Below are 16,813 nucleotides of genomic sequence, written 5' to 3'. Positions count from 1 at the left end.
ACAGTCGACTATTTGGTTCTTTTTAACTAAGAACCTAGTCCAGAGCTGCCTGGCTGACTCTCCGGGCTGCTGGACAATGTGACTTAAGTCATCGGCGTCCGGTGACCGGACATATGTTCCTTGGAAGTTGTCGCGAAAGGCATTCTCTAAGTCTTCCCAGCTGCCAATAGAATTTTCCGACAGACTGTTTAACCAATACCAAGCTGGTCCTTTGAGTTTTAGTGGTAGGTATTTGATGACATGAAGGTCGTCTCCACGGGCCATGTGGATATGGAGGAGGAAGTCCTCGATCCATACCGCGGGATCCGTTGTTCCATCGTATGATTCGATATTCATAGGTTTGAACCCTTCTGGGAATTCATGCTCCATTACTTCGTCTGTGAAGCAAAGAGGGTGTGCGGCGCCTCTATGTTGGGCCACACTATGATGTACCTCCGATGAGTCCGCTTGCGGTTTTCGGCCCGGGCGTGGCTAGGTTTGTCATGTACGAATAGGTGGCCGATGTCGCATGTCGAGGTATGTCCTCGCGATCCGTAAGTCGCTCTTGAGTGTCCTGCTTTACTACCCAAGTCCTGTTGACGGTCGTATGCATAGCCCCGAGCTGTTTTGTTCCTGCCTTTACGGCGAGGTGGGGCGGTCTGGTATTCGGCTTGAGTTACCACTTTACCCGGACCAAGTTGAGGTCGACCTTACGCCTTGTGCGTTAATGGCATGGGCTCGAGCGCCTTGTCGTCGCCCTGGGGTAGCAATCTACTCTTCAGGTAGCTTTTGGCTCGGCCATTAAGGTCGTGTTCTTCGATGGCTAGGACTTTGGTCCATCTATCATTGAGCAGATCTTGGTCAGCTTGAAGCTGTTGCTGCTTCTTTTTTAGGCTCCTTGCAGTGGCGATTAGCTGGCGCTTGAAGCGCTCCTGCTCAAGAGGTTCCTCAGGCACGATGAAATCCTCGGTGCCAAGGCTCACCTCGTCCTCGGAGAGCGGAACGTAATTGTCATCCTCCGAATCTTCGTGCATGGCCTGCTTGCCAGGGCTAGCCTGCCCATCTTCCAGTTCATCTTGTTCATTAGTTGTTTCAACGGGGTCTTCGTTGTCTTCAGCACCTTCTGGAGTATTATCTTCTCATGTGCCGGTGTTGCTGTCTTTACTACGGCGTGACTTAGAGCGGCGCCGCTGCCGCCGGTGCTTGGACTGTATTTCAGAAGGTTTATCCTCAGCTGGACCTTCCCTGTCCTCGCCACTATTCTCCTTTGGTGCATCCACCATGTATACCTCATACAAGGAAGTGGTCATCCAGTGTCCGGTGAACGGCGGGTTCTGGGCCTCTTCTTCTCTGAAATCGTCGTCCATACCGTCGATGTCTTCGGAGTCGTAATCAAGTTTCGTCGGTCAAATCCTCGACCATGGCTATGAAGTGGGTGGCGGGTGGGAAGCAAAATTCTCCACCGTCAGCCCCCAGTTTGAGCCGGGTATAGTTCGACCGTGAGTCCTCCGCCAAGGACAGGTTTTTTAATGAGATTAGCACATTGCCCAAAGGCGAGTGCTAGAAGATGTCTGCGGCGCTGAATTCGAAGATCGACAAACGATCAAGCTCGGCGTCCGCGGGCTCACGTGGTTCGGAACTTACAACCGGACTCGAGTCCGGGGCTCCACTGACAAAAACGTCGTGAGAGGTTAAGTCTATGTGCGGCTCCAACGCCGTGGAATCTGTGGCCTCCGTAGTGGGGTTGATCCTCCTGTCCTTGGATGGCGCGGCTTGCTCCGGATCTAGGGCCAGAGCTATTACAGGAGCAATCTCCTAGATGCGGCTAGATGATAGATTTAGGTCATGATCATTGGGGTGACCGGGAGTGGCTACCGCAGTCTCAAATCCAGCGAAGATCAAGTCTCCATGGATGTTCGCAACGTAGTTCAAGCTCCCAAAGCTGACCTGATGGCCAGGGGCGTAGCTTTCGATCTGCTCCAGATGGCCAAATGAGTTGGCCCGCAGTGCGAAGCCGCCGAACACGAAGATATGTCCGGGGAGGAAAGTTTCTCGTTGGACAGCGTCATTATTGACGATCGAAGGGGCCATCAAACCTTTTGGCGACAGCACAGTGGAACTCTCAATGAAAGCACCAATGTCGATGTCAAAACGGGCGGATCTCGGATAGGGGGTCCCGAACTGTGCGTCTAAGGTCGATGGTAACAGGAGACAAGGGACACAATGTTTACCCAGGATCGGGCCCTCTCTATGGAGGTAATACCCTACGTCCTGCTTGATTGATATTGATGAATAGGAGTATTACAAGAGTTGATCTACCTCGAGATCGTAATGGCTAAACCCTAGAGGTCTAGCTTGTATGGCTATGATAATGAGTATCATCTCTATCCGGACTAAGTCCTCCGGTTTATATAGACATCAGGAGGATCTAGGGTTACACAAGGTCGGTTACAAAGAAAGGAATCTACATATCCGGTCGCCAAGCTTGTCTTCCACGCCAAGGAGAGCCCCATCCAGACACGGGTGCAGTCTTCGGTCTTCGTATCTTCACAACCCATCAGTCCGGCCCATGGCTAACAGGTCGGACGCCCGAGGACCCCTTAGTCCAGGACACCCTCAGTCGACGAAACACAATTCCAGTTGCCGCGAGTTCTGGAACCATGAGATCCAATCTAGAGCCCTATTCCGGCACCTTGCCAGAGGGGAACACGATCACAGAGGGGTTCATCATCCTCATTGGTGCTCCTGCGATGATGCGTGAGTAGTTCGCCAAAGACCTACGGGTCCATAGGCAGTAGCTAGGGGGTTTCTTGTCTCTTTTTTATTCTCAATACAATGTTCTCATCGATGTTCTTGGAGATCTATTTGATTTAATGAATTTTTGCGGTGTGTTTGTTGGGATCCATGAATATTATTTGAGTCTTCTTTGATCTCTTATATGCAGGATTATTATAGCCTCGTATTTCTTCTCTGAAACTTTAGTTTGGTTTGGCCAACTAGATTGATTTTTCTTGCAATGGGAAGAGGTGCTTTGTGATGGGTTTGATCTTGCGGTGTTCTCAACCAGTGACAGAAGGGGTAGCGAGGCACGCATGTATCGTTGCTATTAAGGATAAAAATATGGGGTTTATTCCTACATGAATAGATCTTGTCTACATCATGTCATCGTTCTTATTGCATTACTTCGTTTCTCCATGAACTTAATACACTAGGTGCGTGTTGGATAGTGGTCGATGTGTGGAGTAATAGTAGTAGATGTAGGCAGGAGTCGGTCTACTAATCTTGGGCGTGATGCCTATATACAAGATCATTGCCTTGGATATCGTCGTAATTATTTGCTCGTCTATCAGTTGCCCGACGGTAATTTGTTTACCCACCGTATGCTATTTTCTCGAGAGAAGTCACTGGTGAAATCTATGGCCCCGGGTCTACCTTTTATCATATTGTTTTCAGATATATCTTTTGTGTGTGCTCGTTAGATCTATTTATCCAATCTTATACAATTTAATCTATCTCATTACCGAGGAGGGATTGGCAACCCCTCTTACGCGTTGGGTTGCAAGTATTTGTTATTTGTGTGCAGGTATTGTTTACATAGTGTTGCTTGGTTCTCCTACTGGATTGATAACCTTGGTTTCATATCTGAGGGAAATACTTACTATTGATGTGTTGCATCATCCTTTGCTCTTCAGGGAAATACCAACGCAAATACAAGCAATCACTTACCATACCATGGGATCACTTGATCCTTCTCAGTACATCTTGTACGCTTTGTGTGTTGATCAACTTGATTCACTCTTTGAGTTAGTCTTGATCAACCTCTCATATGACCATTCTTTCGATAATTCCTTGAATAGCACCTTGGTCATCACATAAACTCCTTGAAACCAACACATGGACTTCAAGAAAAGCCTATGGATAAATCCTTCAAATATAAATCAAGCCAACCATTAGTCCATAGAGATTGTAATCAAAAGTACCAGAACCAAATATGGGGGCACCACATGTTCTTTTAGCGGCTGCTCCACACTTAGGGTTTGTCGAGGTGGCTCTGGTTCGGTGGGCCTAGGAGGCAGCAACAAAGTTGATCTTGAGGAATTGATGAAGATGATGGGACTGAAAGTACAACATCTTGATGATGTAGTGTTTCAGAAGGAAGATCCTTCATTGGCAGAATCAGCATGATGGTTGGCAATAATCAAGTTACACATTGATTAGGAATATAGTGAGTTTTGTTTTTCAAGAATATGAGCATAACATGGGATCTAGCTTGGGCGATAATCGCTTTACTGCACACCTTGCTTGGGTGATTGGGATAAAGTAATGGACAGAGGGCCTTAGACCTTCAGAGGACATCCGGTTCTTGTGGCTCTGTATGATGGCTTTACTAAGCCATCGTCAGTCTACCTCTATATGTTTAAGATCTAGATGCAAATTCATGATTTTCCCGATGGTTTTAGTTTGATGATTTAGCTTCAAAGGTTCGAGAACTTGTGTCCGTCGAAGCTATTTTGAGTGACTTTTCCGGAAACTTTTATTGAGCCAAAGTCCTATTGGATGTGCGTAAACCTTTGTTGAGAACATGCTCCTCTTCACGCTCCGCATATGCAAGAAGCGACTTCATCATCATTGTTTCATCCTCATATTCATCCTCATTTGTGGAAGACGAGTCCATGAAATTGTTGTAGAAGTACTTCGTGTCTAAATCCATCGTGATTGTTTCAAAGTAAGAAAAAGAAGTCCAAAAATTTGGCTACGAGATTTGGCCGAACACTTGGCAAGTGTGGTGTCCTCCATGGATGAATTCTACAGGGGCGGGCGGATGGTACCTTGGTGGCGACGGACCAGGGGTGGAAGCATGGCGTAGACAAAGCGATCTTGGTGCTTGCGTGGAGCGGCGAGGGTATGGCAAGGCATGCGCGGCCGACAGGGGTGGTAGCTGGGAGGAAGCGAATATAGAGTAAGGAAAGAGAGAGGAAGTGAGAAAAATGAGACTCCAGATGAGGTTTTTGGGTGGGCCAAGAATGGACACCCACAAACTCTCCCCTATCTTTTATTCCGGCTTGCGAGCTTCAGACATTTAAACTGTGTCGCTGACATTTGATGCACGACATTGAATGTCACAAAATGTCTAGAGTGCGGTCCGGACATTTAGAAGTGGTTCACGATGATGAAATTGCTCTTATCTGCCCCCAACTGGCACCAACTTTTCTTCTTTTTTCTCTTCTCATGGTCAAAAGAGGGAGACACCATAATAGTTAGTTGGAATTCATTAGTCTAGATTCACTCGACTTAATTGATTTACCAATTGGATACGTGCTTCAGACCATTTCACACTTGTAAGACTAGTCATAGTGGGGAGTAATTTAGAGTAGTAACATGCATATGTTACTAGTCTATGTTACTACCTCCACGCTAGGTAGTAACATATGTGTTGTGTCATGCATCACTTTATTTATTATGTTGTAGACTCATCTTTTTTTTTGATATGTGTGATGTACAGTAACTAGTTATGTTACCACATGTCTCTCTATCTTCATTAATTACATGTCACATCTTCTATTTTGCTTAGATAAGTGTGATGTTACCACCTATGTTACCCCCACTGTGGATAGTCTGAAAGTGCCACGAACCCAGACTAGCTCTTTATGGTTATTTTCTTTATGGGTTTTTTTTTGCAGAAGCTCTTTATGATTATTTACAGTTGTGGAAGCCGCTTAGCCGCGGACCAAAGTGCGGCGCTATTGACTCTCTCACTGCAGGTCGCATATCCTTGGCTCTCTACTTGGCGCCACCCGTCCCTCCGATGCTGCCGGACCACGGCTAGCTCTCTAGACTCTCCTCGTGGCATGTGCCTTTGTTTATTTTCTTAGGGCTTGCTGAGCTGATTCCCTCAGTGGAGTCTATTTGTGTAATACCTTTAATCTATATACTTTTTATGTGGTGTGTATTTTATTGACACCGAAACTTGATTGTCTTGTAAAACTCTGCTTTATATATAAAGTCGAACAAAAGCCTTTCTAATAGAAGTACCACGTACAGCAAAGCTTGCAGTGCACTCTCGAAGTCTAAGTCCAATTTGATTGCTTCCTTTAGCACTTAGCATTGATTAGTCAAGTCCACGGCCGAAGACAGTTCTTCTGCAAAGTCTCTTCCGTTGAACACGTACGTGTTGACGAGTATTTGAACAACCAGACACGCACGGCATGGGACCGTGTTCGCGATCAGGAGAGGAAATGATCTGCAGCTCACTGTTCCCGCGGGCCGTTCAGACGACGTGGCGAAAGTTATACTACTGGCAAAATTCGAGAAAGAAGAGAAAATTCCTTATTTGACATTATCTTAAAATCTGTTTTCTTATTTGGCATTGAAAAAAAATTCTCTTCTATTTGATACAAGTTTTAAATTTTATTCTCTATATAACATTTCCGTTCATTTTAAGCCTAAATGACACCTAAAAAGACTTTTTTGCTCTTCATGTGGTATGTCTGTGGGGGGCAATAGCACACACATGCAGCACCAGTGCGAGGGCAGAAGCACACACGCAGCAACACATACACATGCACCAACACACATGTACGTGCACACACGCGCAACAACACGCACGCGCACATGCACACACACACACGTAGCAACACACATGCACGCGCACGCACACACGCAGCAACACACACGCACGCAGCACACACACACATACACACACGCAGCAGCAGCACACATGCAGGCAGCGCATAGGCACGCAACAGCACACATACACACGCGCGCACGTACACACGCAGCAGCAGCACACACGCATGCAGCACATAGGCACGCAACAGCACACACACGCGCGCGCACATACACACGCAGCAGCACACATGCACACACATGCAGCAGCAGCACACATGTGCGCGTGCACCCACACACGCAACAGTACACATGCGCGCACACATATGCAAAATCGTCTTTTCATGTGTCATTTAGGCTCAAAATGGACGAAAGTGTCGTATAGGGATTAAAATTTAGGACTAGTGTCAAATAGGGAAAAAAAACTTTTTCAGTGTCAAATAAGAAACCAGATTTTAAGACAATGTTAAATAAGGAATTTTCTCGAGAAAGAAATGTTTTGTCTGTATATAAGTTAGGTAAGCATTTTGTATGTCAAAATTATCAAAAACGTTATTTGACTGACGTTTCCTGGGAGACCAACCCCAGTGAACGGCCCCATCACCGTTGCATGGATCGATTCACAAAAAAAAAAAATCACCATTGCATGGATCTCAACGCGCGGCAATGCCATGTGGGATGGCCGGAGGCGTTCACTGTCTGCCGATTCCCAGCATACGCTAATTTTTTGTTTTCCCTCATTTTCTCTTTTCTCTACTATACAACTTAAAAATAACGTAAAGTTCTCGTTTCATCTTTCTTTCCATCACCTCTTTGTCTAACTTTACCGTGTAATAATCAATCATCTTAATTTACTTAGTTTCTGTATCAATTTCATTTTAATTTACTTACCAAATTGTGATCAAAATATAAGGTAAATCAAGGCAGAATTGGATGAACATTTATTTATACAATCGTATACTATGGACAGATAAATCACTTCTAATCAAAATATAAGGTAATTAACGGACAAAATTTGATGAACATTTATTTACACAAGTCATATATTATGGGCAGGTAAATCACAAGCTAACGACTAATGTCTAGAATATTTATATCCCGTTGTAACACACGGACATTGTTCTAGTTCTTTAAAAAATGTGTAACCAACGCAGAATCTCTTTGCGCGAGAACTGGGCTTTTGGCCAATGGGCTAGTGGGGCTTTTATGAACATTCGTGGTAGAACTAAGATTTCAATATAACTTTAGCATTTTTGAAGCTTTTCTTTAATTCTTCTAATAATCTCTTTTTTTACTTGTTATAGGGCAGTTTTATTTTAAGAGGATGACATTTTTATTTTTATAATAGGATGTTATTTTCATTTTCATAATATGATTGGCTTTTTATTATTTTAAGAGGATTGCAGTTTTAGTTTGAGAGGTGAGGTGACATTTTTATTACTGCCACTTTTTTGCACACAAGTTTTTGGGTGACGACTAAGAACATGGCAACTTTCCTGGTATTTTTCCCATTTTTTCATTTTTTCATTACCTTTTATAAAAAACACTATTTTTTGTGCCTTTGGGCCAATTGGGGGTCGCCATGGCCCTCCCCCTGGCGAACGGGAGAAATGATCGCCATAGGACCTCCCCCTTGGCGAACAAAAACGTTCAATGGGAGGCTCCCTCCAAGCTAATGTTCCGTGACTATTGGGGTCCCTAAATTAATGATGCCAGCCATCAAAATTAATCTTTGGTTTGCTTAACCGTTATCCAACACAAAAACATGCCCCTGAAACCAAAGGAATTAGACCATTTGTAGCTGAACTCCTAAAATGGTTTAACTCCGCAAAAGAAGAATTAAAGTAGTTAAGCCATGCCTAGCCAAACTCCTATTCAATTTAGTTGCTCAAAAATATTAAGATGACTCGCCGGCGCACGATGCATCCAGCAGCCCTTTAGGGAAGTGACGTGAGATATCTCCATGTGCGTCGTTTTAGCTTAGTTTTCAAGATGGCCTGATTCTTTCGGGCCCGAAGTAAGATGTATTGCCTCTCCATTCCATGATCAATTTCTGTAACTTCTCCCTGCTAATGAAATGAAAACCAGCTACACTGGCCACTTCAAAAAAAAATATTAAGAAGAATTGTCCGTCGGCTCTCAAATTTGAGCGTCCGAAAGAAGTTCTTAGCAAAAGATTCTCTTGGGGTGCCACTTTCATATCGCTTGACGCCCTGCACACCGGCATGATCCATTTAAACTAGGGAGGACTCCATCGGGAGAAATAAGTATGTGCCCATTGACTAGTACTCCTTCCTTTCTTGAAAGAGTGACCTTCCAAATTTGTTGGAAAGTCAAACATTTTTATGTTTGACCGTATTTATATAATAATAGATTAAATTTATGTCATCAAATTAGTAGCGTTATATTCATGATAAAATATATTTTCATCATACACCTATTTGGTTTCACAAGCATTGACATACTTTCGCACAAACTCAGACAAACTTTAAGATAGTTTGACCCTCCAACAAAGTTAGAAGTACACTCTTTCAAGGATGGAGGGACTGTGTCTCGATTGTTTGAGTGCTTCCCTATGAGTGTTCGGCCGTTGCCATTGATGATTATTTCCGTATTTTAGAAGATACAATCATAGAGGTCATTCAAAGATATACACAAGCCATGATTGAGATTTGTGGACTGGAGTACTTGAGGGCAACTAATGATGAAGACACCGAGAGACTCTTTGGTTTGAGTGAAGAACGAGGATGGTCAAGGTGCTTGTATTAATTTATTGCATGCACTGGATATGGAAGAATTGTCTTGTGGGGTGAATAGGTCGGTATAAAGTCCATTTCAAAGATCCAACCATCATTCTTGAGACACTTGCATAAAAATGATCTATTGATTTGACATTCATTTATTGGATTGCTTGGCTCTCATAATGACCTGAATATGCTTTTGGGATTACCACTGTCCGGAAGGCTTGTTGCCAGATATGTTCCTCCTTGCAACTATGTTGTCAATGGGTGTCAGTACATGATCGGGTACTTGTAGATTGTGTCTCTTCCCCATGGGCCACATGTGGGAAGAGAATCCAACATCCTAAAGGCAACAAGAGACCCCACTTTGCAATGCGTCAAGAGGCGACAAGAAATGATGTTGAGAGAGCTTTTAGTGTGCTTCAAAAGCGTCTATCCATTATTCATGGTCCTGTCGAGTGTTGTAAACCACATATCCTATGGAAAATAATGACATGTTGCATCACCTTACACAACATAATCATTGAGGATGAGACAGACATGACAGAGAACTTTCATTACACCTCCAATGGAGGTCTTGTCAAGCCGGAACACAATGAGAATAAGATACGGAGATTCCTCGTAGTGCATCAAAGTATCAAAAACCAAGAAGTTCATACCTAGCTCCAAGATGATCTTGTTGAGCACTTGTGGGCAGTCCAGAACACTTGATTAATGTTCTTCTATTGTGCTCTTTATTTGGATTATTACTTCGTTGGGCCCTTTCGTGTGTTTGAATTGAATAAATAGATTTGTCAATTTTGAAATTGCAATGTTTGTGAATTCTTTGAACCTTAATTAATATGTTTGGATTTAATATATGTGCAAGTATGTAATTGAACTGGAGTATGTAAACCAAAACTTAGAAGAATTGGAAAGTTAAGTCTCTGGAGTTCAGCTAAAAAACTTTTATTTAACACCTCAAAGTTGAGAAGTTAAGGTTTGAGTGAGGCTTTAGAAGGACTCAATTTTTTAGGGGTTCAACTAGATATGCTCTTGCCACTATTAATCTTGACATGAAAAAACTCTTAGGCAAAGATCGGATAAACATAGAATCAAAAGAAAATAAGGCCAGTTTTTATGACTAATGCACTTTGTCCGTAATCATTCGCTTGTGTTTCTTCATTTAATTAAGTGCCGCTGCATGGATGCAGAGGGGGAACAACTAGGGATGAAAACGGAGCGGAAACGAACGGAACTGGGTGCTACCATATTTGTTTTCATATTTTTTTGCAGAAGCGCAAATGAATACGGAAACCCCGGAAATGAATACGGAAACAAATACTACCGGAAACAGACACGGAGCGAATACAGAGCGGACAAGAAAACAGAACGGTGTGTTGACTGGAACTTAAAACCCCCTTGAATCATAGAGAAATACACACAAAAACAAAGAAATTTAAGAAATTTTTAACATGGCTACATGATAATATGGTTGTGTTGGTAACATAGGATAGTATTGTAATAGTACATGACAATTCTGTATTGTGTCTAGTTGAGAATGTGTGTGGAAGTAAAAGTTGGTCCTCAAATGATCCAGTCTGCTCATTGTGTCATTGTCTGTTGTTTAGTAATTGGGCTACAAAGCAGCCATGGGCCTATAGTAGAAACGGAAATTCCATATTCACGGAAACGGAAAGTTCTGTTTCCGCGTCTGTTCCACCGGAAAACACCGTTCCGTTTTTGTTTCTGTTTCCGCATAAAAAATTCCACTTCCATTTCCATTTTGCAAATTTCCGTTTCCGTTTTCATATTTCCTCTCTGTTTCCATTTTTCCTCCGGAAAAGCGGAAACTTTCCACTCCATTTTCATCCCTAGGAACAACCCACCTGATCCGTAATTTTTGGACCGGAGAATACGCCATGGATGCAATGCCTACCTCTTCCCGAATGTCTCTCCTTGATGCAGAGCCTTTGAGCCAATATCGTTTTCTTTTGAGTAACAAGCAAGAGCTATGCCTTCTCATTAGGAGGAACAGAATTGGCTAGTTTATAAGGATACCTGACCAAAAATTGATACATGTTTTACACGATGTACACATCAGACCCGAGGCTGCGCACCAACCGAGCCAATGACATCCCCACACCTAAGTGCAAAGAGACGACACTCTACCACCCAACAATGGTTTCTGGAGCCATCGCTCCACATCCACACAAGCCCCAAGGAAACACACCAGCATAGTCGATGCCCCTGCGACCTTAGCGACCAAAGTCAACACCCTATAGGTATGCGATCTCTGAAGCATCTGTTCTGACTTTCACAACACGCATAATGTTGTCGTATCCCTTGACGCACGGGACCTGCTTCACATCGATCATCGTGTAGTTCTTGTTTTATCGAGACAATTAACGATGCAGAGTTCAACGGCTAGAACATTACCACCATTGATGCCTATTCTCTCCACTCATGCGGAGGAGGCGGACCGGTGGTTCCTATAGTGGTTGACGTAGAGGTGTCCGCTATGACAGTCAGTGTTGCCGACCATACCATCAGGAGAGTCGCATCGGTAGTTACGTACGTGAACAAACTGGCGCCCAACGATACGATGAAGGAGGCGGGGACGATGGCGCCTACGGTGGTCAGCATGATGTTGGTGACGTGGACACAACGGTAAGCGTTGCTAGCCACATCGACAGAGTCATACATGCATTAACGCCCCGACCACATCTACCGGTTCTCGTCCATTACGCCTAGAAGGATCTAGCCTAGCCTCACAGACCAATACTAGTCTTTACTACGTACTTTGTCCTCATTCGTCTGCACCCAAGATCAAATTTCCAGTCAGTCACCCATCCTCAAATCGCTCCAAGCCAAGCACGCTTAACTTTGAAGTTCTTTCTAAATTGGCTATCGAAAAAGAAGGGTTTCCTTGTTGATATGCATAGTCTATCATTCGTATTAAGTCGGGATGTCACAAACGTGCCGCGATCGGAGAGGCATAGGGGTGATGGCGGCCTCCATGGGACGCGGCGACAACACTGGCGGTGGGGACGACCACCATACGTCGATGTGGTACGAATGTCGATGGCTAAATTTTGTGAGGGCTATAAATGGCAATTGAGGCCACTTGCACTCGTTGTTCTGACGAAGCCGGCTGCCCTCAATTGCCAATACAAGGAGATAAAGGGGGGAGTGGCAGTGCATCTATAGGCACAATGGCATTTGTTGCGTACGACGCTATGGTGCTCGTTGGCAGCAGAAAATATATTTTGGTCTAGTGGGAGGGCAATGACTATCATAGGCACAATGGCATTCGTGGCGCCGGCAGCAGCGGCTCCAGCAGTATGGTTGATGTTTCAGTGTGACTCGCGCCGGTGTGGAGTGACAATGGTGAGTTTTGAGCTGAGGCATTGGCAGCCTCTAAGGGCCATGGCGGTGGTCTAAGGTGAGAAGTTGTCCCATCAATCCGCTAGTGCTTTTTTCGGCATAACGTGAAGTATTGTCAGATGCTGCTATCCAATGGTCCATGTTCAAGATACTGACCGGAATACCACTCCATATCCGGAGTGAAAAAATCTTTTCTAACATAATTAGTCGGGCTCAACAGCAATGAACTTGTGTCGTTAATTTGCTGAATGTGGTGTCGAACTTACTGCCTTATCCTCTTGATTTTAATTAGCTAGGCTCGGCAACTAGGATAAAAATCCTTGTCCAGAACGTCTACCACCGGATGTAGCGCTGGTGAGTGAGTACGTTCCTTACTTCTTGAAGGTGTTGCTACAAAAGAATTTAAGTAATTTCGGTGTATGTGTTTATTCATATTTTGAATGGTTTGATCAGGGTTGCCTTTGTCCTTTATCCTATTTTAATACTAATTAATAAAAATAATTGTATGCATCGCAGGGATGCAAAAATCTCCTTCATCAGGAAAAAGGAAAAGAACTTAATGAAGTGACGGACACGTGACCAATCTACATCGTGCACGTCATGCCATTTCAAAAAATATGATATAGATAGTTCAGATATAATGTGTCACAAAATTTCAACTCAAAATTTATAGACATCGCGTGGGAAGGTGCTCGAAGTCATACGCGCTAGAAATTTCCCGAATCAAGAAAACTTGGCCCTGGAAAAAACAGATTTCGAGCTGCTTTGACTAGCGCCATGCCGTTTCACCGAACACGTATTACCGGCAACAGCTTCCAAACAACTACTCCTACATCAGCTAGCTATTCTGCCTATAAATTGGGCCGCCCCCCACGTACCACTCACCAAGGCACCCAGACGAGATGAAGATCTCCATGGCAGCAGCCGCTCCCCTCCTCCTGGCCCTCGCAGCCACGGCCGGCGCGGTCACGTTCGACGTGACGAACGAGGCGGCGAGCACGGCCGGCGGTCAGCGATTCGACCGGGAGTACGGCGCCGCCTACGCCAAGCAAGTGCTCTCCGATGCTTCCTCGTTCACCTGGGGCATCTTCAACCAGCCGGACCCCTCCGACCGCAGGCCCGCCGATGGCGACACCGTGACCCTCGCCGTCCGCGACACGGACGGCATCGCCTCCACCAGCGGCAGCACCATCCAGCTCAGCGCCCGCTCCGTTGGCGGTATTACCGGCGACAACCTCAAGGAGCAGGTGGACGGGGTGCTGTACCACGAGGTGGCGCACGTGTGGCAGTGGGGGCTGCAGGAGTACGGCGCGCACTCGGGGATCTTCGAGGGTATCGCGGACTACGTGCGGCTCAAGGCCGGGTACGTAGCGGCGAACTGGGTGAAGGAGGGGGGCGGCGACCGGTGGGATCAGGGGTACGACGTGACGGCCAGGTTCCTGGACTACTGCGACTCGCTCAAGGCCGGGTTCGTGGCGGAGATGAACGGCAAGCTCAAGGACGGCTACAGCGACGACTACTTCGTGCAGATACTGGGGAAGAGCGTGGACCAGCTGTGGAACGACTACAAGGCCAAGTACCCCCAGCCCCAGGGCTGATCCGGTCTACGTCTACGTAGTACGTACTGATATAGCATACTTGTATTACTATACAGTTGATGTACTGCCTGAATGGAATAAATCAACGTTGGCACAGTGTGTTTGTTAACGAACTGTGGAGCCAAATGGTGTCAGAGAGAAGAGTTCATGTATATGTTGCAGAGAAAATATCAGGTGATACGGGAGCTTAGGTCCTCCCATGATACGAGCTACCACGAGCTGTTGGATCTGAGATCCAAGGGTTTAAAGCCTTGGATCCCTGAGATTCGTGCCATACTTTTTGATTATTGGCAAAGTTTATCGTGTTTCAATGAATTAGATGATTTTTCCTGTGTTGCAACGAGGGTATACATAAGATTCAACATCAATCATGTTTAACATATACTTAACAGCCATGTACATGTACATTAGGCGGTATTTTTTAGTCGATTTACCGTTAAATAATTCCTCTTCCACCAACCTCCCTCTCTATCTCTATCTAAAAAACAAACACTTGATTAATTTTGAATAAATAAATCCAGTGTATAGAAGGCCTTGATCTTGCTCTTCACCGAACTGTCTTACCCATTGTCATTGAACTGGACTGTGCTCGGGCAGTATCGATGTTAAAGGCGAGTCCTGGGGACCGCTCAAGATACAGGACATTTGTGCGAGACATCCAGTTACTCATGTTAGAGGACCGACAGGAGATTTTGATTACGCATATTAGGCGCACTCAAAATAAAGTTAGTCATAGCCTCGCAGCCTATGGGCGTAGTATATCCCGTACTGCCATTTGGTTTGGTACGGGCACAGACGAAATTGTAAATTTGTGTATGGCTGAAAGGCCGCCTTGAGTAATGAAATCTCCCTATTTTCCGCAAAAAAAATCCAGTGTATAGTGGGAATAGAGGGGAAGGATGGACCCGTATGTGAGTTATAGCGAGTCGGTTTTCCTTTGGTTTTCTTGGCATGCTAGGCATGGAATGGAGGCGGACGAAGGTTGAGCGAAATGAAAATGTTATGTCTTTGTTAGGTAGTGTAGATAGATTACATGGTATTTCATTTTTTCCTAGTTTTTTAAAAAATGTATCGTAATGTTTCATTGTGTATCAACAATCTACTTAAAAATAAATGCACTCTTAGTTGCTTGTACATTGCAAAAATTTATGCTAGAAACTAGAAAAACGACCCGATGAAACATGATTTAACACTATGAAACAAAACATTTTCTGTTATAGGCTAAAAATCATGGCACAAATTTCTCATGTTGGCGGGCGATGGATTCTTGCACGGAATAGTAGAATATCATTTCTCATGTTGCATTCACAACCTATTTTTGAAAAATCAATTCATTAGTCCGGCATGTCTACATGGCCCTTGTCTCTCATAAACTTCTTTCTCCACTAACATGCGAACCAACTTTCTAACAGTGAAAAACCCAGTCAAGATTAAGATGAATGTCGTATCAAGATGTTATGTACCGTCAAAAATGAAGTTCATTGAAAGACAACATTATTACAATTATGTGATAAAAATAAAATATCCACTAAAAAATGGTGTTGTTGTCTTTGGTTGAGTTGAGCCTACATTTATTACCTAGAAATTCTCCACATATATGGATAGAGGATTTATAGCACGCACAGGTTCTTGGCTGCAGGATTGCGTCAAAAGATTCAGAAACTTGCAAATGTGTTCAGAGCTTAATTACTCCATGCATGCAGCTTTTGGCACAGACTGCATGGCCCACACACCCCACCTCGCATGTTTTTTATTTTGACTTGTAAATTTGACTATATTATATATGTTGAATCAAAAATCCAATTTATATTTCGTTTGTATATTCGTGTTTCTTGTGATGAGGGCTTTGAAATAAGACCATTGTTGAATATGTTTTGACTGGTTTGAAAAACTTCACCGAGTTTCAACTACTAAAACTTGATAGGAACAAATGATATCTTCCCTGCATCTCACATGATTAGTACAAATAAACCAGTCTTTATGATATACATGAATAACATAATGTAACTTTGCAATGGCATGTCAGTTGTCTCACAAAATTTCTTTGACCCTCCAATGTCACAAAAGCAACTCCATGTACAAAAATACATTTCAATGCAGTCAAAGAATGCTTTGTGTATTGTATCAACGCATACATCATATGTTTCTTTCATGTACGATGCAATATCATTTGCACATTGTTGATCCAAAATGTTAATTACTTTATCCTTCATATCCCACATATAAGTTCAGCAACCCTGATGCATCGGCACAACCAGGGGCGGAGACAGGGGGTGCGAGCAGGGGTCAGACACCCCCCATCGCCTGCCCCCCCCCATACATCATATGTTTCTTTCATGTACGATGCAATATCATTTGCACATTGTTGATCCAAAATGTTAATTACTTTATCCTTCATATCCCACATATAAGTTCAGCAACCCTGATGCATCGGCACAACCAGGGGCGGAGACAGGGGGTGCGAGCAGGGGTCAGACACCCCCCATCGCCTGCCCCCCCCCATACATCATATGTTTCTTTCAT

At 44.2% G+C, this 16,813-nt stretch overlaps 1 protein-coding gene across 1 annotated transcript; it reads left to right on the top strand.

Annotated features, from left to right (window-relative positions):
• Positions 1-13,560: 13,560 nt before the first annotated feature.
• LOC125530078 lies at positions 13,561-14,399 on the top strand. Its single transcript, XM_048694503.1, has one exon. It carries the CDS (start codon positions 13,595-13,597, stop codon positions 14,288-14,290), a length of 696 nt encoding a protein of 231 aa, XP_048550460.1. The 5' UTR covers positions 13,561-13,594; the 3' UTR covers positions 14,291-14,399.
• Positions 14,400-16,813: the final 2,414 nt, after the last annotated feature.

Source organism: Triticum urartu, chromosome 1, assembly GCF_003073215.2.
Source record: "Triticum urartu cultivar G1812 chromosome 1, Tu2.1, whole genome shotgun sequence".
Lineage (NCBI taxonomy): Eukaryota > Viridiplantae > Streptophyta > Magnoliopsida > Poales > Poaceae > Triticum > Triticum urartu.
The sequence above is the reverse complement of the archived record's forward strand: the minus strand, read 5'-3'. Positions and strand labels throughout refer to the sequence as shown.

Excerpts from the sequence above, each read along its gene's own strand:
- LOC125530078 (XM_048694503.1), top strand. The coding sequence starts at position 13,595 with ATGAAGATCTCCATGGCAGCAGCCGCTCCCCTCCTCCTGGCCCTCGCA.